Source organism: Panthera uncia (assembly GCF_023721935.1).
Source record: "Panthera uncia isolate 11264 chromosome A1 unlocalized genomic scaffold, Puncia_PCG_1.0 HiC_scaffold_16, whole genome shotgun sequence".
Lineage (NCBI taxonomy): Eukaryota > Metazoa > Chordata > Mammalia > Carnivora > Felidae > Panthera > Panthera uncia.
The window spans coordinates 1,565,287-1,589,053 of NW_026057576.1; the positions used below are offsets into that span (position 1 = coordinate 1,565,287).

General features: G+C 38.2%; 1 protein-coding gene across 2 annotated transcripts in view; it reads left to right on the forward strand.

Moving 5' to 3' along the window:
- Nucleotides 1-23,767, forward strand: part of IFT88 (intraflagellar transport 88) — a 130,683-nt gene that overhangs the window by 77,658 nt on the left and 29,258 nt on the right. For both annotated transcript variants that reach the window (XM_049647336.1, XM_049647337.1), the window contains 6 exons: nucleotides 1,705-1,813; nucleotides 4,083-4,233; nucleotides 4,760-4,875; nucleotides 16,033-16,085; nucleotides 17,672-17,737; nucleotides 21,212-21,318. In XM_049647336.1, the coding sequence (XP_049503293.1) occupies nucleotides 1,705-1,813; nucleotides 4,083-4,233; nucleotides 4,760-4,875; nucleotides 16,033-16,085; nucleotides 17,672-17,737; nucleotides 21,212-21,318 (602 nt within the window). The remainder of the gene's footprint in view (nucleotides 1-1,704; nucleotides 1,814-4,082; nucleotides 4,234-4,759; nucleotides 4,876-16,032; nucleotides 16,086-17,671; nucleotides 17,738-21,211; nucleotides 21,319-23,767) is intronic.

The window sequence follows — 23,767 nt, forward strand, 5'->3', positions numbered from 1 at the left end:
TAGTGGAGGAGACTGACTTCCCAAATTCCTACGAATACTGAATATTCAGCTTTTGCCAAACTGATAGGTGGGAAAACAAACAAACAAACAAACACATTTTCTTTATGAGCAGTTTCAAACATAAAAATTGGACAGAAAAATACCCATGTCCCTTACCAACTATATTTAACACACTTCAACATTTTGTCATATTTACATCAGGTTCGGTTTTTAGCGAACGAAACGTTTTAAGACCTGAAGGCACATCTTATTCCCTTCCTTGCCTTTCAGGGTCCCCTGAAATGGGTGTCATTCCTTCCTGTTCTTGAGTTTGCAGTGCGACAAACACATGTTGATACAATACTGCTTCTTATCTCTTGGGTTATTAATGAAGTTTCTTTTGAGATTTTCTTCTCCCTGCATAGCTGTGTTTTTCTGTTTCTGGCTTGCTTGTTTGTTTTACCTTCTATGTTTCGTGTCGTAAACTTTCCTCAGATGTCTGATGAACCTGGCCCGTCTTCTCACATTTAGGAGTTTGCAGCTAAAGCTGAGCGGGATCTCTGAGGCCACAAGGGAGACTGATGTGCTGGCACGCTGCCACGGGGCCATCTGCCTGATCTGCGTAGTTGGGGAACTGCCCGCTAGTCAATTGATCCAATTGGATCCTTCCTCCCAGAGAGGAGTCTTTAATCTCCTGCCAGATGCAAAAGGAAGACCTGGCTGGGTTGGGAGGAATTAGCCATTTTAGATGGAGTCAAGGAGAGTTTAAAGTCATGTTGGAGCAAGGGAGGGTGGGACCGTTCGGGAATCGGGGAAAGAGCAGAGGGAAGTGAAGAGCAGAGGCCTTAATGCAGGAGATTTCTTGCCTAGATATTTATTTATTTATTCTCTTTATAAGTTTTAAGTACTTTTCCTAGTCTGTTGCTTAGCTTTTAATTGGTCATTTGTTTTGTCAAACAGGTTTTCTAATTTTATAGAGTCAAATTTGGCTTTTGGAAAGTTTGTGGCTTCATTTATTTATTGCTTTACCAAAGCCCTTCCCTACCCCAAGATTATAAAATCATTTTCCTATATTTTCTTTTCATACGTTTACATCTTTGTTTTTTTCTATTTAGTTTTTTTTTTATTATAGATTTATTGTCAAATTGGTTTCCGTACAACACCCAATGCTCATCCCAACAGGTGCCCTCCTCCATGCCCATCACCCACCCCCCATCAACCCTCAGTTTGTTCTCAGCTTTTAGGAGTCTCTTATGTTTTGGCTCCCTCCCTCTCTAACCATTTTTTTTTTCTTCTATTTAGTTTTAAAGTAAGTTTTGGGTGTATTCAAAACAGGAATACATTCAAAATAGGAATCTACATGTTTTAATTCACGTGTAGTCTGTTGTCCTGGCTCCATTTCTTACTAGTCCCTTAGTCCCCGTTAAGTTTCAATCCCCATTAATTCTGTAACTGAGTCAGTTTCTGAACTGTGCATGCTGCTAGTCTGTCTACTCCTGTTTCCCTGCCGCACTTTAAAATCACGATAGTGCTCTAGCATGTTTTGGTATCTGCCCAACAATAGTGGAAAAGCCCCTCCCCTGCCTTTTTTCTTTTTGAAAAAAATTCCCATCATCTCTCTCTTCTGGATGAATATTTACATATATTTAAAAATTTATCCTGTGACTTTGAGAAAATTACTTACCAGTAATAATGCTTACAGCTTTTCTTTTTCTTCTTTTTAAGGCCTTACCTATAAGAGGCTAAACCGGCTTGATGAAGCTTTGGACTGTTTCCTGAAACTTCATGCAATCCTAAGAAACAGTGCCCAAGTTCTTTACCAGATAGCAAATGTGTATCTTATGTGAAAAACTTGAGGACAGTTGTTAATTCACTCAATTGGTGATTGAGTACCAGTCGTTAAATAACCTTAGCCAATGAGGTAATTGATGAGGATAATATTTTAAATCCTATCACATTAATATGTGATAAAAATATTATTTGAGTGATACAGCTTTATTTTTTAATTTTAATTCCAATATTTTACATTTTTATAAAATGTGTATCTTTTTAATTTTTAATTCTATTATATATAATATAATATAATATAATACAATACAATATAATTACTTTAGTGTTATCTTAGTTTCAGGTGTACAATATAGTGATTCAACAACTCTATACATTACTCAGTGCTCATCGTGATGAGTATACTCTAATCCCTATCACCTGTTTTACCCATCTCCCTGCCCCCATCTTCTCTCTGGTAACCCTCAGTTTGTTGTCAATAGTTAAGAGTGTGTTTTTTGGTTGATCCTGTTTTAAAAGATCATTTGCATTATAAAAGAAATCATTAAAAGGTTAACACTATTATTTCTTAATTTGGGGGGAAAATAATTGAAATAGTAATTGAGTACAGATGTTTAGTACACATAAGCTATTCATTGACTGTAGGTTAGATTGTATTAACTCTGAGTCTTGTAGGGTATTTTTGAAGCAGTAACTTACTGTTTAAAAGGAAAATATTTGTTACTGATTAGTACTGCTGATTGAGTTCGGTTAATTTATCTTCATTATTTTAGCTGACATATAGGCTTAATGAGTATAACTCTCCAAAGGCCTTTACCCTACAAAATTAGCCAGTAGTTTATATGAATTCACTCACTCCGTTCATTCAGTAGTCACTTATTGACTGTGTGCTGTGCCACAGTCACAGTATTATGTTTAGAACTCTGGGGAATGTGGAAAAGGAAAACATTCCTCCCTTGTCAGTTTCTTCTACAACTCTTGGCTCTCTTTAGTTTGTTTGTTTTCTTTTTTCCCTCCTGCCTTTGGTTAGAAAAGCAGAAATTTGTTAATGTTTTTAATGCCTTTGAAACTATTTGAAAAACATTTTAATTTCTCTCCTTATTTTAAAAATAATCTTTCAAAACAACATTTGGGAAGAGTTAAAATCTTATGTAGGTTTTTAAGTTACCATTATCTTGATACAAGTTTGTTTCTTTTTTTTAAGTGTTTATTTATTTTTTGAGAGAGAGAGAGCATGAGCAGGGAAGGGGAAGAGAGAGATGGGGACAGAAGATTCAAAGCAGGCCACACGCTGACAGAAGCAAGCCCGATGTGGGGCTTGAACTCACAAATGGTGAGATCATGACTGGAGTTAAAGTCAGATACACTCAACTGACCGAACCACCCAGGCACCCCTCTTGATACAACTTTTATACAGATGTTAGGGAAAAGTATGTTATGAGGTATACCATTAATAATTTTAAGTACTATGTACTCTACTTTTGTTAGAGAGCATAAAACATTTTTTAATAAAGAACCTATTTTTAGAGCAGAGGATTTCATGCTTATTCCTTTTAGCCTCTTTGTTTTGTCCACTTAATCTGTCTGAAATTGCCACTGTCATGATCTGATACTTCCCAGTTTCTGACCAGCTTGGATTCAGTTAAGCAATTGATCATTTTAAGGATGTTTCAATCATTTTCTTATTTTTATATTTCTTTTATGGTATCACATTTGTCATCCTTAAAAACAGAAGCTTCTTTCTCAATAAAACTTTAGATTGGAATATGTTCATTTCATTGAGACATTTAATGTAAAAATAAATAGTAGTCAATAAGTATTGCTGTGAATAAATTATTTAAGTGTATACAAAGGACTTACTAGGCACTTGCTACAAAAAAAGAATACCCTATTTTGGGCTTTTAATCTAATTGGGGAAAACTCAAAGGAAAATACATGGAAACTCTTCCCTTAACATGTTCGACATATTAAGAGAAGTAGAATAATTGAACACAACTTTCAGGCATTTCTATTAAGGACAAATTTTGGACAGTGCTTTGAATAAAAGAGCAAACTGTTAATTCTACTAGAAATTTGGGAGTTGATCTTAGTGGACACTAATGAAGCAAAAGGAAAAGCAAGGTATATATGGAGCATGAGTGTTATTTACAGTGCCCCATTTTCATCACCATCCCTGAAGAAATTCAGAATAAACAGTTTTCAATAGCACATTACTATAGGCTAAGAAATATTTTCATTGTAATGTTGTATTTAGGTTTGTTTATTTTTTAATGAATTTAGAAAAATTGTGTTATCCTTAACTAAAACTTTCCAAGATATGAATTAATGGAAGATCCCAATCAAGCTATTGAATGGTTAATGCAACTGATCAGTGTTGTTCCAACTGATTCTAGAGCTCTGTCTAAACTAGGAGAATTATATGATAGTGAAGGAGATAAATCCCAAGCATTTCAGTACTACTATGAGGTAAGTATAATTTTATTTTCCTTTTACTTTTTAGCCTTTTATATATGGTTATAAAGCATTCAGCAGAAAAGAAAACAACAGTCAGCAGACCGTTTAGTTTTTAAAATTTAGAAATGCTTACTGGTTTTTAAATGAATGATGATTTAAAATAAAATAAATCATTTGTGGAATATAAAATTTTTTAATAATTTTAATGCAAAATTAAATTAAAATCACATTCATTTTTCCCTTGAAGCATGATTTTGATCCTTTTTAAAATTCTATTACTTATTTAATTTGATTCAGATCAGCTATCAGTACATCGAAAAGCTATTTATAGGTAATTTAAAAATGTATATCAAACAAACATTAAGTGTTCTAAATCTTGTAGTTTCAAAACATAAAGTGCTTATGACCTTATGACAGCTCATGCTTTTTTGTTAAGAAATTTCATATTGGTTAAAGAAATCCTTTCAATAGGTAAAATGTTGAGGTATAAATTCTACATTGCCACTGATGTTGTATTGTCATGTCCATATTTTTCTAGTCATATAGGTATTTCCCCTCTAACATTGAAGTTATTGAGTGGCTTGGAGCTTATTACATTGACACCCAGTTTTGTGAAAAAGCCATTCAATACTTTGAAAGAGCTTCTCTTATACAGTAAGTAATTATTCTGATTTCATGTTTACTTAAATGTGTTGGGATTTGATTTTATCCCTAGAATTAGAATCTGATAAACATATTACATTCATGAACAAATATTAATGAACATTCATGTATTATTTCCATTAAAAAAATTTTTTAATGTTTATTTTTGAGGGAGAGAGAGAGGGAGAGACAGAGCATGAGCAGGGCAGGGGCAGAGAGAGAGGGAAACACAGAATCCGAAGCAGGCTCCAGGTTCTGAGCTGTCAGCACAGAGCTTGACATGGGGCTCAAACCCATGGACTATGAGATGATGACCTGAGCCAAAGTTGGACACTTAACAAACTGAGACACCTAGGCACCCCATTATTTCCATTTTCTTGAATGAAGTTCCATTTTATTTGGTCTTTATTGTGTTAAATATATTACCTTTTTATGCAAAAGTTTAAAAAATACTTTCCTTGAGTTATTTTGCTCTGTGTATTTTTCTTACATTTCAACAAACAAGTATTATTTCTTTATCAATTAGAAAATCACTGACTCGGTTGTAGGACAAGGTTTCATTTCTGAAAGAGTCCTAATAGAAATAAATTGTGTTGTTTCCAATTGATAATCAATTCACATTGTATATTACAAATTAAACTTTTTTTTTTCTTTTTAGAGCATGCAACTCTTTTTTTTTTTTTTAATGTTCATTTATGTTTGAGAGAGGAAAGACAGAGCATGAGCAGGGGAGGAGCAGAGAGAGAGGGAGACACAGAATCTGAAGGAGGCTCCAGGCTCTGAGCTGTCAGCACAGAGCCCGATGCAGGGCTTGAACCCATGAACCGCAAGATCATGACCTCAACCAACTGAGCCACCCAGACGCTCCAAATAAATAAGTGTCCAACATTGGCAGCTCAGGCCATGATCTCATAGTCTGTGGGTTCTAGCCCCGCATCAGGTTCTCTGCTGTCAGCATAGAGCCCTCTTTGGATCCTCTGTCCCCCTCTCTCTCTGCCCCTACCCCACTCATGCTCTCTCTCAAACATTTTTAAAAAATAAAATACAGTTTATTTATTTATTCTGAGACAGTGTGTATGAGCAGGGAAGGAGCAGAGAGAGATTTTTTTAAGTTTATTTATTTTGAACGTGCATGCATGCAAGAGAAAAAGAGGGAGAGAAGGGGAGAGACAGAATCCCAAGCAGGCTCTGCACTGTCAGCACAGAGCCCAACACAGGGCTCGAACCCATGAACCATGGATCATGACCTGAGCTGAAATTGAGAGTCAGACACTTAACCAGCTGAGCCACCCAGCTGGTGGCCCCAAAACCTTTAAAAAAATTTTTATTTTTTATTTTTTATTTTTTTTAATTTTTTTTTCAACATTTTTTATTTATTTTTGGGACAGAGAGAGACAGAGCATGAACGGGGGAGGGGCAGAGAGAGAGGGAGACACAGAATCGGAAACAGGCTCCAGGCTCTGAGCCATCAGCTCAGAGCCCGACGCGGGGCTCGAACTCACGGACCGCGAGATCGTGACCTGGCTGAAGTCGGACGCTTAACCGACTGCGCCACCCAGGCGCCCCTAAAAAAAATTTTTAAATAAAGTAGGAGTCAGCAACTACCCACTACCACCCATTGTCTGTTTTTTATGGCTTGAGAGCTAAGACTGGTTTTATGCCTTGTTAAATGGTTTAGAAAATAAGAGTACTTGTGTCATGTGGAAAAAAAAAGAATTATGGATAAATTAAGACATTTTCAGATAAACAAAAGCTGAGGGAGCTTATTACCAGTACACCTACCCAATGAAAAATGCTAAAGGGAGTCCTTTGGTCTGAAATGAAAAGATGCTAGACGGTAACTCCAAGACCTAAGAAAAAATTAACGAAGACTTGTAAAGGTACCTTCATAGGTAAATATAAAAGTACAACACTTTGTACTTTTGGTTTGGCTTATAACCTCTCTTTTCCCTATATGATTTAAAAGGCAAATACATAAAAGAAAGAATGCACAGAAAAGGAATGATGGGAATCAAAATAGTACACTATAAAAAAATCAACTAAATACCAATAAAGGGCAATAATGGAGGAATTGAGGAACTAAAAACATGTAATACACAGAACAAATAGCTAAATAGAAGAAACAATCATTCTATATCAGTAATAACAAATAGAAATATATTAAACTTTTCCAGTAAAAGAAAAAGATTGACAGATTGAATAAGAAAATCAGTATCCATCAGTAAATTATCTACAAGATACCAAATAAACCCACAATTAGAAGAAGAAAGGAAATTATAAAGATTGTATCAGAGGGGTACCTGGGTGGCTCAGTTGATTAAGCATCTGACTTCAGCTCAGGTCATGATCTCACAGTTCGTGGGTTCCGACCTCACATCAGGCTCTAGGCTGACAGTGTGGAGCCTGCCTGGGATTCTCTGTCTCTCTCTTTCTCTGCCTCTTTCCCTCTTACGTACACACACACCCTCTCTCTCTCTGTCTCTGTCTCTCTCTCTCTCTCTCTCAAAAATAAATAAGTAAATATATCTTTAAAATAAATATTCCAACAAAGTTGGGGTGCCTGGGTGGCTCAGTCATTTAAGTGTCTGACTCATGATCTTGGCTCAGGTCTTGATCTCACAGTTGTGAGTTTGAGCCCCATGTTGCACTTTGTGTTGGGCTGTGCACTGGGCATAAAGCCCACTTAAGAAAAAAAAATCCAACAAAGAAAATCCCCAGACTAGATAGTGTCACTGGTGAATTCTACTGAGATGGTTGATTTTATGTGTCAACATGACCGGCCACTGGCTGCCCAAATTATTTCTAGGTGTGTCTGTAAGAGTGTTTCCAGATGAGACTAACATTTGCAATAGACTCAGTCAAGCAGATTGCCCAGCTCACTCTAATATTCACATGGAATCTCAAAGGGATCTCAAATAACCAGAACAATTTGAAGAAGAAGAAAGTTAGAGTTCTCATACCTTCTGATTTCAAAATTTGCTACAAAGCTGCAGTAGTCAAAACAATATGGTATTGATATAGAGACGGACGTACAGATGAATGGAATCTAGAACTCAGAAATAAGCCCTTGTGTATATAGTAAATTGATTTTCAACAAAGGTGCCAAGACCATTCGATGAGGAAAGGACAGTCATTTCAACAAAAGGTGCTCAGAAACATATCCTCTTGGAAAGGAATGAAGTTGAACCCTTACCTTACACTGTATATAACTTAATTCAGGGGCACCTGGGTGGCTCGGTTGGTTAGTGTCCACCTCTTGATTTTAGCTCAGGCCATGATCTCAGGGTTGTGGGATTGAGCCCTGTGTCAGGCTCCAAGCTCAGCATGAAGATTCTCTCCCTCTGCCCCTCTCCTCTGCCTGGGTGTGCCCTCTCTCTCTAAAATTAAAACAAAACAAAACAAAACAAAATTTTAAATGGATCAAAGACCTAAATATAAGGCCTAAAAGTATGAATCTCTTAGGAGAAAACAGAGAGGAAAATCTTTATGCCATTGGATTTGACAATGATTTCTTTGATGTGACACCAAAAGCACAGACAATAAAAGAAAAAAATAGATACACTAGACTCATCAAAATTTAAAACTTTTTTACATCAAAAAGCTCTATCTACTGGCACAAAAACAGACACTCAGATCAATGGAATAGAATAGAGACGCCAGAAATGGACCCACAAACGTATGGCCAACTAATCTTTGATAAAGCAGGAAAGAATATCCAATGGAATAAAGACAGTCTCTTCAGCAAGTGGTGCTGGGAAAACTGGACAGCGACATGCAGAAGAATGAACCTGGACCACTTTCTTACACCATACACAAAAATCATCTCAAAGTGGATGAAAGACCTAAATGTAAGACAGGAAGCCATCAAAATCCTAGAGGAGAAAGCAGGCAAAGACCTCTTTGATCTTGGCCACAGCAACTTCTTACTCGACACATCTCCAGAGGCAAGGGAAACAAAAGCAAAAATAAACTCTCGGGACTTCATCAAGATAAAAATCTTCTGCATAGCGAAGGTAACAGTCAGCAAAACTAAAAAGCAACCGATGGAATGGGAGAAGATATTTGCAAATGACATCAGATAAAGGGTTAGTATCTAAAAATCTATAAAGAACTTACCAAACTCAACACTGAAAAAACAAATAATCCAGTGAAGAAATGGGCAAAAGACATGAATAGATACTTCTCCAAAGAAGACATCCAGATGGCCAACTGACACATGAAAAAAATGCTCCACATCACTCAGCTTCAGGGAAATACAAATCAAAACCACGATGAGATACCACCTCACACCTGTCAGAATGGCTAACATTAACAACTTAGGCAATAGCAGATGTTGGCGAGGATGCGGAGAAAGAGGATCTCTTTTGCATTGTTGGTGGGAACGGAAGCTGGTGCAGCCACTCTGGAAAACAGGATGGAGGTTCCTCAAAAAACTAAAAATAGAACTACCCTACAACCCAGCAATTACACTACTAGGTATTTATCCAAGGGATACAGGTGTGCTGTTTTGAAGGGACACATGCACCCCAGTGTTTATAGCAGCACTATCAACAATAGCCAGAGTATGGAAAGAGCCCAGATGTCCATTGATGGATGAATGGATAAAGAAGATGTGGTATATATATACAATGGAGTGTTACTGGCAACCAAAAAGAATGAAATCTTGCCATTTGCAACTACATGGATGGAACTGGAGGGTATTATGCTAAGCAAAATTAGAGAAAGAGTAATATCATATGACTTCACTCATATGAGGACTTTCAGATACAAACCGGATGAACATAAGGGAAGGGAAGCAAAAATAATATAAAAACAGGGAGGGGGACAAAACATAAGAGACTCTTAAATAAGGAGAACAAACTGAGGGTTACTGGAGGGGTGGTGGGAGGGGGGATGGGCTAAATGGGTAAGGGGCACTAAGGAATCTATTCCTGAAATCATTGTTGCACTATGTGCTAACTTGGATGTAAATTTTAAAAATAAATTAAAAAACAAAAGACTCTATCAACAGAATGAAAAGACAGCCCACATATTTGCAAGTCTATATCTGATAAGGGGCTATATCTAGAATATATGAATAACTTCTATGACCCAAATAACAACAATAACAACAACAAAAACAATTTAAAAATAGGCAAGGGATTTGAATAGACATTTCTCCAAAGTAGGTATACAGATAGATGATCAATAAGCACATGAAAGTATGTTCGACATCATTAGTCATTAGGAAAATGCAAATCAAAATCACAATGAGACACCACAGCTTTTAGGGTAGCTGTTATATTTGAAAACAGCAACAACAAAATAGTAAGTGGTGGGGTGGTTGAGTGCCTGGAGAAATTGTAACCCTGCGCATTGTTGGTGGAAATGTAAAATGGTGTTTTATGGAAAACCATCTCGTGGTTCCTCAGAAGGCTAAACTTAGAATTACCATATGACGCAACAATTCTACTCTTAAATATATACAAAGGAATTAAAAGCTGAGACTCAAACAGATACTGGTACATTCATTAACATATCATTTTTCACAATGGCCAAACAGTGTCAACAACCCAAGTGCCCATCACTGATGAATGACAGGCAACAAAATGTGGTTGTATATATGCAGTGGGATATTCCACCATGGAAAGGAACAGCATTGTGACACATGCTGCAACATGGAAGGACCTGGAAAACATCATACCAAGTGAAAGAACCCAGACACAGAAGAGCAAATATGGTGTGATCCCACTTGTATGAAGTGTCTAGAACGGGCAAATTCATAGAGACAGATAGTATATTAGAGGTTACTAGAGTGTGGGGGGAGAAATGAAGTTATTACTTAATGATTGTGGGGTTTCTGTTCGGCTAATGAAAAAGATTTTGAAATAGTGGTGATGATTGTACAACTTTCTGAATGTAATTAATGCCACTGAGTTGTATATTTTAATCATAATTTTTAAAAATTAATAATGTGATGGGGTGCCTGCATGGCTCAGTTGGTTGAGCATCTGACTCTTGGTTTCGGCTTAGGTCATGATCTCACGGTTGATGAGTTCAAGCCCCACATTCGGCTCTGTGCTGACAGCATGGAGCCTACTTAGGATTCTCTCTCTCCCTCTGTCTCTGCCCCTCCCCTTCTTGCTCTCTCTCTCTCAAAATAAATAAACTAAAAAAATTAATGAGACACACCAAAAACCTTTGAATTTTACACTTTATATGAGTGAATTGTATGTTACATGAATTATATTTTAATAAAATATAAAAAGAGGATACCTACTATATGATTTCATTCATGTAAATTTCAAAACCAGTCTAGATCAATATCCAAAAGTCAGGATAATAGTTGCCTGTATTAGATAAAGGAGGTAATGTTGAGGGTGTAAAGGAGGCTTCTAGGGTGTTGGCAACATTCTGTCTCTTGAACTGTAGGATAATTACATGAGTGTTCACTTTATATCAGTTTATTGAGCTGTATAGTTATGTTTTATGTGTCTTTCCATATGTGTTATACTTCACAATAAAAGATTTAAAAATTAAAGAAAAAAGACAATGTGATCAAAGAAAGACAATACAGCCCTACCCTGGGGGAGCCATTTGGAGATGTAGGGGGAGGGGCATATTTTAGGGTCATGATGATAGGGAGGCACTGTGAGCATTAGGTAAGCAGCCACCAGTGACGGTAAACATTCAGTAATGCATAGAGGACCTGTACAGCGAACGGTCCCATCCTAAACGCCAACAGTACCGTCACCAAATGCTGCATTAGAACATGTTATAGGAAAACAGGGAGGGGGACAAAAACATAAGAGACTCTGAAAAATAGAGAACAAACAGAGTGTTACTGGAGGGGTTATGGGAGGGGGCGTGGGCTAAATGGGTAAGGGGCATTAAGGAACCTACTCCTGAAATCATTGTGGCACTAGATGCTAACTTAGATGTAAATTTAAAAAATAAATTAAATAAAATTTTTAAAAAAGATACAATGGAAATGTTTCTTATTTATTTTTTTAAACGTTTATTTATTTTTGAGACAGAGAGAAACAGAGCATGAACGGAAGAGGGTCAGAGAGAGAGGGAGACACAGAATCTGAAACAGGCTCCAGGCTCTGAGCTGCCAGCACAGAGCCTGACATGGGGCTCCAACTCCCGGACTGCGAGATCATGACCTGAGCCGAATTCGAACGCTTAACCGACTGAGCCACCCAGGCGTCCCAGGAAATCTTTTATAAACTATAAAGATCCATGCAAATAAATACTTTTCTAAAATGAAAAAAAAAACAACAACAACATGTTAATAGTGGGCACCTGGGTGGTTCAGTCAGTGAAGCGTCTGACTTTGGCTCAGGTCATGATCTCATGGTTTGTGAGTTTAAGCCCTTGGTCAGGCTCCGTGCTGGCAGCTCAGAGCCTGGAGCCTGCTTCCCATTCTGTGTCTTCCTCTCTCTCTGCCCCTCTCCCACTCATGTTCTCTCTCTCTCTCTCTCTCTCTCTCTCTCTCTCTCTCTCTCTGTCTCTCAAAAATAAAATGTTAAAAAAAATTTTTTTTAAAAGAACATGTTAATAGTATGATTTTGTTCCTGAGATTTAATCTTAAAATTCTAAAGTCTTTTCTCTGGGGCCATTCAGTGTATTCAGAGAAACATCCTCAGATCTGCGTCAGGAGTATAAGCCTGGGCTGCTGCCCAGCTGGCAGGGACTGGGCTGAGGATCTCACTGTCCAGAAGCAGACTCTTTGCCTCATCCTGCAGTCCTCAGTCCAGCACCTCGAACCAGCCGAGCCCCCCTGGCCGGGAGCCTTCCTGAGCGGCTCCTGAGGGTGAGGGGTTATTACCTGGCTGCACGGGGTGAGGGGGTCCAACTGCTTCTCAGTCACATTTCCAGTCTGTTTTCCTTTTTATAGTTTCATGCTTTACTGCTCCTTCCTCAATGCCAGTGATCCCAATTCTTGAACACTTCTGGTGATTTGCAGGGAAGATCTGAGCACCTCTCATCAGTATGCTGTTGGCAAGCACTTGAATTTTACCTTTCTTTGCCCTCCTGAAGTCAGTTTCCATTTTTTTTTAGTCCATCATCCATCATTTGTATATGGTTTTATATGGCTTGAGTTTGATCTGACATAGAGTTTATCTTTCTTATTCTCCTTTTTTGGGGGAGGTTAATTTCCAGAAAAGACATTGTGCAATAAGAGATTTTTTTTAATTTTTTAATGTTTGTTTGTTTCTGAGACAGAGAGAGACAGAGCATGAGTGTGGGAGGGGCAGAGAGAGAGGGAGACACAGAATCCGAAGCAGGCTCCAGGCTCCGAGCTGTCAGCACAGACCCTGACGCGGGGCTCGAACTCCCGAGCTGTGAGATCATGACCTGAGCCGAAGTCGGTCACTCAACCGACTGAGCCACCCAGGGGCCCCTGTGCAATAAAAGATTTTTAACTCTGCCACCTTTAATCCAGAAATCATGACTCTCCGATGGTGCTTACTTATTCCATGTGTGGAGATAATAATTCTTCTCTGAGATAGTTTTCAAACTGCATGCCTCATTGCTTTCTGGAAGTGTGACATAAGGGATTTATTCAGGATATTATGCTGGTAAATACTATTGGGACAATAACCTTAGGCATAGGATGCCCGTGTCTCAGTTTCTTTTCCTTAAAGGTGAACAGATAGAATGAATTCCTACCTGAGGCCACTTCCAGTTCTGAAGTTCCATGATTCTATAAAGCCAAGTCATTACGGATTTAAAATACTTAAAACCTTTAGTTTTTTAATACTGTGCTAGGCAATTTATAACCAATTTGCTGGTTTGGAGATGGTGTTATTCTAAATCACTATGTCTTAAATGTGCTGCCTATAAAATAGTATTTTTCTTTGAGGATTGAGGAGAGGAGTAGGCATCCACTCAAGAAATAAACTTGGCTTACTACTTATAAACTAGGTTCTGATGGTAAGACAGATAAAAGAGACAAACCAAAACAATTAGGCTTGTTTGCTTTTGTGCAAAACTATCCTGTCCTGTGTTAATAGTGTCTGGGTTCTCTCCAGCTCCTAAAACTATCAGTACGAACGTGGCAGCTTAATTCTGAACATTAATAAATTTATCTCGTGTCCTAAAGACATGAGACTGCATTTCTCATACATGAAAGCTTCTCGACTATTATAATGCATAAAATCTTTTGCTGGTCGTCTACATCAAATCAGTGCCCAATTATGTATGCTAATGGAAACAAGCAATGTCACAGATCATCTGTAGTTATGATCCACTAGAATTAGTAATCCAGAATATTACCCAATACCTTATTAACATTAAGTCACTGAGCCCTGTTCTTCCTCTTTACTGGGCTACTCTAGTGGTTGAAAATAATTACTCCATTTTCCACATGAGGATGCACACACATTCATGCACGCACTACGTAGCAGCTGCTCTGGTGGCTGTTTTTTCAATTTCCCAGTAGGGGGCATTCATGAAATAAGGCTTTCCTGAAGAAGAGAAGAGAAGTGGTTATAATAATCACTAATGTTTATTATTTAGATACATTGTGCTACATAATCCTCACAACTGATTTATGACGTGGGTGCTGTTATTCTTCCCACTTTGTAGATGAGTAAACACGGGCACAAATTTAAGTAATTTACCAAGTTAACAGAATGAACAGCGTACCAAACTAAAAATCATAATCCCAACCTTTCAGGAAATTATAAAGACATGTACTTGAATATGTAAATGAGGAGTTAATGACGAATGATCACCCAGCCTGTATCAGGCATCATGCCAGGTCCTGGGAACACAAAAGACTCTGCTGCCCTCAGGAATTTATAGTTTAATAAGGTATTCGGAAACGTAAATAAGACTACAGTGTAGTAAATGCGGTGCCAAAAAGATTCTAGGATGTTAGAAGAGTCCACAGAACAATCTAATCTGGTCTGGCAGGGAAGTGGGTCATGAGGTTGGGGTGAGCCTCCAAGTGGAGGTGACGGTGTGTGCAAAGATCAGAAGTCTAGAAAATGCAGTGAATGCAAAGGACTCTGTCCTCCCGTTTGGATTTGCCGTAGCGTGAAATGTTGGGCAGCTCCCATGGAAGTGGAGTTGGTGAGGTAGCGAACGGCTAACAGTGGATGAACTGGACTAGGACCTTGGAGTTACCGTGCACTTGGAGGGGAGGTGATGCGTTTTAGAGAGGGAAGTAATGTAGTTAGATATGTGTTTTCTTTAGATCAAAGTGGATGGCTTTGTAGGGAGTGGATTTGAGGTCAAGTAGCTTGTCCAAGTAGTAGGGCTGTGACCCTGATCTAATAAGACTCCAGAGCTGGTAGGTGTGCCATCAAATTGAGTGGGAGTGAGGCTGTCTCTGAGGCCATCAGGTAAATAGAAGGAAGAGTCTAAAAAGAAATGAGAAGCACATTCAATTATTCCCTAGTCTTTCATTTCTTCAAATCTTATTTTCCTAGGTATTTGTAACAGTAGTCTTTAGAAATCCTGGTCGTTCTTATTTATTTTATAACAGAAATTTGGAGCACCTGGGTGGCTCAGTTGCTTAAGCGTCCGATTCAGCTCAGGTCATGATCTTACACAGTTGGTGAGTTCGAGCCCAGCTCGAGGGGCAAAGAGAGGGAGACAGAGGATCCAAAGCGGGCTCTGCTGACAGAACACAGAGCTGCCTGCCTTCCGCTGCTTGCCCTCTCTCAAAAATAAACATTTTTTTAAGAAAAGAAATCCTTTTCTTTTTAAGAGGAAAAAAAGAATGAATATAGTTCTTTTTTACTCTACCTTTAGTTGAAGCCTAATTGTTCAAACACAAGGTCAACAATTGCCTCATGGGTACAAAATTCGCAAGCCTAAATTTCTAAGTCTTAGGTACTAAGCCAAAGTATAACATTATGGCAAAGGTAATGATAATGTTTAAAATAGATCACAGTGGTCTTTAGCCAAACAGGTTAAGTGGTTCACATAAAATCTAAATAAAGGTGTGAACCAGATTGAAGGACTCTTAAATTTTCTAATATACATATGATAGGTAATAATGAAGGAAATTGTATATATGCTACTTTCAATAATAAAGATCTAATTAGAGGTGAAAAAGTATTTGGAAATATGTATTTGAAAGATAGTACAGATATGTAGCTTTATAAAACTGATCATCTCAGGTTATTTTTGTTTCATCTCTGATTTCATATAATCTTGTTTCTTTTATAGGCCCACACAAGTGAAATGGCAGCTGATGGTAGCTAGTTGTTTTAGAAGAAGTGGTAAATGCTTTAACTTTATTCATTTTTTATGTATTTTGCTTCTATCTTTTAGGCAATTATGCATAGAACTGTGTTCCAACCACATGTTTGTTTATTAAAACAGCAACTTTTGCTGACTAACGTATTGGAAGCATCATATGAGGAACAATAACTACTGTGCACAGAAAAAAGTCATGCTTACAAAATGGGTCTTAGTCGTGTATTCCGTCCCCACTATTAACAGATTCGTTATTTTTCAAAGTTAACATGTAATCATTGGGTACGTTAAGTCACAGAAAAGTAGGCATTCTATACACAGTAGTTTATGTTTCCGTTTTCCGTTCACCTAATTCAGAGCAGCCTGTGTGCCATGCCAAATTTATGAGACTGTCTCACACCTGACAAGGCTGAAGAAGGCCCAGAACTGGGACAACTGGGGCTGTATTTTTTTATACCAAATGCTACTAGGTATCTTCATTTGCGTTTTCAGTTAACTTTTTATTACCTGTACTGCTGACGCTTGTCCTGAAGTGTTGGACTCACCGTGAAGTGAATGATATTGTTGACTCTTATCAGATATTAGGTAATGAGATGGACGTTAACAGATTTGTAATCCCTCTTATAGAGGCCACAAATGATCCAGGAAAATAAATTCCTCAATCCAGGGGGAGCACGGATCGTGACAGTGTTAACGATGTTGTCATCGTGTCTTGTAGGAGGTTTCTTTCTTTATGAGCTCCTCTAGAATGGCATCAGGATAGGTACACAGGAGTCCTAAAATCATTTAGATCATTGATCTTTGCACTCTATTTCCTGGGGAACATACAACATAACTATATATTATACATTTTATGTGTATCAGCATGCGTTCTGAATTACCAATGTTCATTTCCTTGTCAGTCACATGTAAAGCGTACATAGGTAAGAGGTATTCGGAGTGATTTGAGATAGACACTTTTCTTGTGTTAACTGAAGTACTACTTAGAAGAGAAGCTGACGTTTATTGAGAGCTGCTGGGTGCTTCCTGTCTGTTACATCGAATTCATACCACATGTCTGGGAGGGTCAGCATGGCTGGCCCTCGTGCATAGTGGGGCCTGTTGAGACTCATCGCTTGTTTACCGACATTTTAGCAAGGATCTTTGATCCCAAATTATTTTTCCAATTCTTTGTTGCTGTGAAGCTAAATTATTGTATTATAAAACAAAATGCTTTCTATAAATTTTTGAATGTTTCAAAATAAAAACTACTGAGAAAGGTTATTTTTCTTCTTTTCCAACTAAGTGAATGACATTGAAATTAATGTTAGCTTATCACTTAGATTATTTTTAAAATTGTCAATTGTTCTTCTGAACTGATTTTTAATTTTTCGGAAATTGAATAGATCTTAATTTTTGACAACAATGTATTTTAAGCAGTATAACTAAGTTTCAACCATCACCCGTTTACTCTCGCTCTCTTTTTCAAATTTCTTTTATCTGTACATTTTCTTCCAGAAGTTATATTAAGAATGGTTTATATATGCTTGTGGCAAACATGGAAGTCTTCTTAATGTTATTAATTTTTACAATCTGTGAGTATGTTTTTTTCTCTTTTTCCTATTTATAGGTAACTACCAAAAAGCATTGGATACTTATAAGGATATTCACAGAAAATTTCCAGAAAATGTTGAATGTGAGTTTACATTTTATAACTTTAAAACTATAGGTTCTAACTCTTTATTGCCTTATGTATAATAATTATCTTTGCTATGGTAATTGCATAGATAGCAATTACTACCAGCCTATACTTTGTGACGCACGTTTATACATGTGGTTATAGGATCAGAAAATTTGACTCTGCGAGTACATTTTATAGAATTTAGTTTTTGATGGATTTAAATATACCACTGTGTTCTCTTCAGTAGTAAACAGATCTGTATGTCAAAGTTTTATGAAATTTGAAAAATAAATTTTGGTTTATCATTGATTTGTTAAAGCTCATACTGTGGTATTTATAGAAAAGGCATTTTTAACTCTTCAGTTAGTATGCAACTTTTTGAGGTTGAAAAATACTTTGAGTTTATGAAAATAGAATGGTCATCTTGCTGATATGGATAGCAAATGAATTTTAATGTTACTTTAAGTTTAAAAGATTATGTTGATATTTTGCTTATTTTCCTTTTGTGAAGTTAGCTTTGTGGAAAATACTCATTTATTTCTCCATCTTGTTGCACAGTGGGTTTCATGTAACCTAAAGTAATAATGTGAAGTATTAATGGGAGTACCAACAACAAAATCATGATCAAGAAAAACACAAAATAACCATATTCACATGCCACACACTGCCACTAAACGGTATTTGGCCCTGAATAGCCTTGCAGCTAAAAGAAAGAAAAATGTAATCAGTTATATAATCTTTGCTATTTACAAGGGAACAAAAAATAATTCCTTGGGAAGAAGAAAACGTTTTCCAACTCTTCATTTATGTTGCGTAGCAGAGAGAGACAGTAGGTCGTTGAAAGCCGTGGCGGCTCCTTGCTTTTGTGACATCCCCTCAAAAATAAAATAACATGTTTGAAAAGACTTTTTAATTTTGTCCTTCAGTGACAGTGAACGCTAAACAATACATTTCAGTTCAGTAAGACAAATCTGTCCTGTGTCAAGCTTTCCAGTGGCCCCGGCTGAGCCAGGGATGAGACGTACTACACGTTCCTTCGTTAATATTTTTCTCCGTTTGGCTTTTGTGGAAGGTCAACAGCACAGGGCTCGGAATTAATGGCCTTTGGTGGCAGCTTCGGAGCAAGGGCTTCTCTAATGCCAATCAGAAGCAGATCTGTTAACTGACAAATGCCATCGGGACACAGGCTACGTGGAATTACTTGTAAAACTTTAAAAAGCACAGATTTCTAGCCCAACCTACGGAGATTCTCCTTTAGGTTCTCAGTGGACCCGGATAGCTTTCATTTCCTGTTTCTTTTTTTAAAAAGCTTTTTATGGGAATCTTAATCTCAGTCACTTCAGGAAGCTTGGTGATTGAGAAATTGAGTGAGAGGTAACAGTACCATCTTGTGAAAATGAAGAAGCCCAAACAGGCTGCTGGGCAGATGGTTCCCCTCCTTGGCACCACTGACATTTGGGAGCAGATAATTCTGTATTGTGGGAGGCCACCCCATGGGTTGTAGAACGTTGTAGCAGCTTCCCTGGCCTCTACCCACCAGACGCTCGTAGCACGTCCACTGCCTCCTTACGAAAAGCAGAATGTCTCCAGACCGTGACAGGTGTCCCCTGGGGGACAGGATCGCTGCCAGTTGGGAACCACTGCTGAAGTCATGGCACCTGTGCACTGGACCAGGAGAGGGACAATCTCCAAGCAAGTCCAGATTTCTTTCTTCTTTTTTTTTTTTTTTTTTTTAAGTTTATTGACTTATTTTGAGAGAGAGAGGAAGAGAGCACACACGCAGGGGAGGGGCAGAGAGAGACAGAGAGAGAGAGACAGAGAATCCCAAGCAGGCTCTGTGCTGTCAGCAGGGAGCCTGATGCTGGGCTCGACCTCAAGAACCATGAGATCGTGACCTGAGCTGAAATCAAGAGTCAGATGCTCAACTGACTGAGCCCAGGCACCCCCAAATTACTTTCTTTATTGAGAATTTAAGACTCGCTCTAAGGGGTGCCTGGCTGGCTCAGTTGGTGGAGCATGTGACTCTTGATCTCTGGGCTGTGAGTTTGAGCCCCATGTTGGGTGTAGAGATTACTTAAAAAATGAAATCTTAAAAAAAAAAAAAAAAGATTCACTCTAAAAATTAAATCTATGCCATTAGGGAATGTTCAAGATGCTTTTGGCCTGGATAATTTTCAAGACAAATATAATTAATAGTCTGCCTTAGGGGCGCCTGGGTGGCTTGGTCGGTTAAGCGTCCGACTTTGGCTCAGGTCATGACCTCACAGTTTGTGAGTTCAAGCCCCGCGTCAGGCTCTTTGCTGACAGCTCAGAGCCTGGAGCCTGTTTCAGATTCTGTGTCTCCCTCTCTCTCTGCCCCTCCCCCATTCATGCTCTGTCTCTCTCTGTCTCAAAAATAAATAAACGTTAAAAAAAAAATTAAAAAAAAAAAGTCTGCCTTAACTAGAGCTATAGAAAAAACATTTGCACCCATGTACTATCTCATTTTGAGCACAGTAGTTTTCTGATAAACCCAGCAGGATAATACATTCTTAAAATATATTCTTCAGTTATCAAAAATAACTCTAAAGAGTTCAGAGAACATCCACCAAAAACAATGACTTTTATTTCACATTAAATATTCATTCCTAAGGGGCACCTGGGTGACTCAGTCGGTTAAGCATCCGACTTTGGCTCAGGTCATGATCTTAAGGTTTGGGGGGTCGAGCTCTATGTCGGGCTCTGTGCTGACAGTTCAAAGCCTGGAGCCTGCTTCAGACTCTGTTTCTCTTCTCTCTCTGTGCTCCTCCCCCACTCACACTCTGCCTCTCTCTGTCTCTCAAAGATAAATAAATGTTTAAAAAAATTTTTTTAAATATTCCTAAACCATTCTTTCTGAGGATAGGTAGGTAAGAGAAATAATTAAGCATTATTTGTACAATATATGTAAATTACCTCTTTATTGTGAATTAAGACAAATGTACACATAGGCAATTTATATAATAACACGTGATATTTTAAATTATTTTAGTACTATTCTTTTGCAACATTTTAGTGGTCATGAATTGCTGACTTACTTACAAATTCTTAGGGAGGATGCTACAGTGTTGATAATACAGCACTGTTCCAGCACTATCGATGTGGCCGAAAGACGGATGAAAACTCCTAGGAAGAGAAAGACAAAAAACCAAATATCTAATAGATCAGTAGTCATAAGTAGAGGAAAGGAAAAGCAGATAAGGAGATAAAGAGTATGGGAAGGGCCCTAAATGTAGATGATGTGGTCTGTCCTGAGGGCAGGACAGGTGGAGAGAGTCCTCCCTGTAGGTCCTCTTTCAGGGAAGTCCCGTTCTCTTAGGGCCAGTGGTACAAAGTGTAGGTTAATTTTTGACGAAAACAAATACTGTTTGTGAGCATCATTCCTCCTTGTGTCCCAAAAGACGGATTCATTGATTTCTTATACTTTCAACCCTGCAGTAATATTTGTCTACATCTGTTTTTACAATTTAGGTCTGCGCTTCTTGGTTCGTCTCTGCACAGATATTGGATTAAAAGAAGTTCAAGAATATGCAACAAAACTTAAGAGATTGGAAAAAATGAAAGAAATAAGGGAACAGGTATCTCATATGGGCCAAAATCTACTGTCTGTTAATTTTCAAAATGTCAGCCTTCTGTAGCGCAAATGAGTGATGCTGGGTTCTTCTATCAGTAAAAAAAAAAGTTTAAATTTTTTTCTGCTATGACATAAAAAGAGAAACAACTAAAATTCTAGTTTGAGGATAAAATTCTATCAAGAATCAATTCTTTTTTTTTCTTTTTTTTTAAGTTTCTTTTTGAGACAGAGAGTGTGAAGCGGGAAGGGGCAGAGAGAGAGGGAGACAGAAAATCCCAGGCAGGACAGCATGGAGCCCGACTCAGGGCCCAACTTGGGGTCCATCGCAGGGCTCGATCCCACGAACTATGAGATCATGACCTGAGTGGAAATAGAGAGTCCACCAAGAGTCCACCAACTAAACCACCCAGGTGCCCCAAGAACCAGTTCTTAACAGGAGGAAGTGCAACAGAGTCAGCCTACTGTAGTGGATGGTTGGTTACTCACAGACAGATCGTTGTAACTTTCCACAAAGCAGAATAACTTGCAGGTTAATTTACAGAATTAATTTCAGTTGCAGGGCCCTGTGGCCCATGGAAATTAAGAGGAAATCATATAACAATAGTACTTTTCCTTTAAGCTGTTTCATTATGTAGTAGACCATGGCTCTGAGAATAGTATTAATTTGCATGGAAGCTTTTTAAGTTTTATTTCTGTGTTTCATGCAGTATGTGCAATAGCAGTGTTCTTATTTTTACTTTTTGAAGAGAATAATCTCCCCTAAGTTTGAGCCTAGAATATTTAACATGGTCTTTGAGTGTCTGCCTTAAATAGAAAGAAAACACATTCTTTAAGGTTAGACTTTATCAAGAATTTAATTATCTTGGATAATTAAGTCTAAATTCCATATTTGCTTTCAAAATGTGGTTAACTTTAAATTGTCTTTGCTTTGAAGATGTGATCTGATGGTTTTATTCTTTATTCTCTCGTGTAAAGTATCAGTTGTCAAAGGATTATGAACAAGACATAGATTTTTACCTTAAAAATCCTATAAAATACCAAGTTGTTATTAATGCGATGCTAGAGTATATAGTTTAAAACCTGCTGTCAAGACCAATTTACTACCATATACCCATTGGTGAATCAGGTAACCTGTGTGCAAGTTTTGTAAAATTAAACAGGTATAAATGAAAGTTCAAATTATCATAAGTGTCATCATAATCACTGCTCAATTTGTCCCATTAAGAAGAATCCAAAAGAAGTATATATCTCAAACCAAGAACATTCTTTGGAGCTTGAATTAGTTGTAAAGTTACTTAGTATAGATCCATGGAGGTATGTGGAAAGGGTCACATTCTTTTTTTTTTTTTTTTTTCAACGTTTTTTTTTTATTTATTTTTGAGACAGAGAGAGACAAAGCATGAACGGGGGAGGGGCAGAGAGAGAGGGAGACACAGAATCGGAAACAGGCTCCAGGCTCCGAGCCATCAGCCCAGAACCTGACGCGGGGCTCGAACTCACGGACCGCGAGATCGTGACCTGGCTGAAGTCGGACGCTTAACCGACTGCGCCACCCAGGCGCCCCGGAAAGGGTCACATTCTTAAGACTTCTGACGTTTCACCATCAGGAGTTTAAGTTGATGCTGAACAGAGAACACACAAAAAAGGCAAACTATGGCTCGTGCGTAATACACTCCTCACAACTTACAGCCTTAAACAGGGCGACTGGCATGTGTGTTACCATCTCTGGTTTAGCAGACTTTGGTGCAGGCTCGTTTTACACAGTAAGTAGCTGCCTTGAACTCCTGGGACTTGTCTTGCAGCCAGCTCACAAGGGATCCTAACTCCAGCTGTAGGAAACCCCGATTCCAGGGAGTCCCTGGGGAATGAACTTGAGGGATAAAGACCAAAACATGGCCCCTTTAAACAGATGCAGAGTTGCTTCTGCATGATTTTCTTTTCGCCCAGTTTCCCCATGTTGGGTTGCATCGGGTCGATATCGTGCTCTGGTTTTGGTCTTCACAGCGCTTCACCTTTACGTTGACCTCCTGTCTCCCTTTGCTTTTTCTTTTCCCTCGCCCTCCTTCCTGTATGCATCCTCTCTCTGTGGTGTCAAACTCTTTCTTGCTCGGGCTGTTACGGGGCTAATATTCTTGCGGACTCTTGGTTCTTACTACTATGAATGAATATGTGAGTTACACTGAGACTGCTTTTCCTTTGTGATGAGTACTCTGCCGATTGATTCCTCTCCCATCAAAATATTTATCTATTCGTTGAGTATAGTCTACTTTTATCTGTTTCTCTCATATATCTGACATCCTTGCACTGTCCTCACTAAAATAATTCCCTAATGACTTAATTAAGAGTACTTTAGTGGGGCGCCTGGGTGGCTCAGTCGGTGAAGCATCCGACTTCGGCTCAGGTCATGATCTCTCGGTTTGCGAGTTCGAGCCCCATGTCGGACTCTGGGCTGA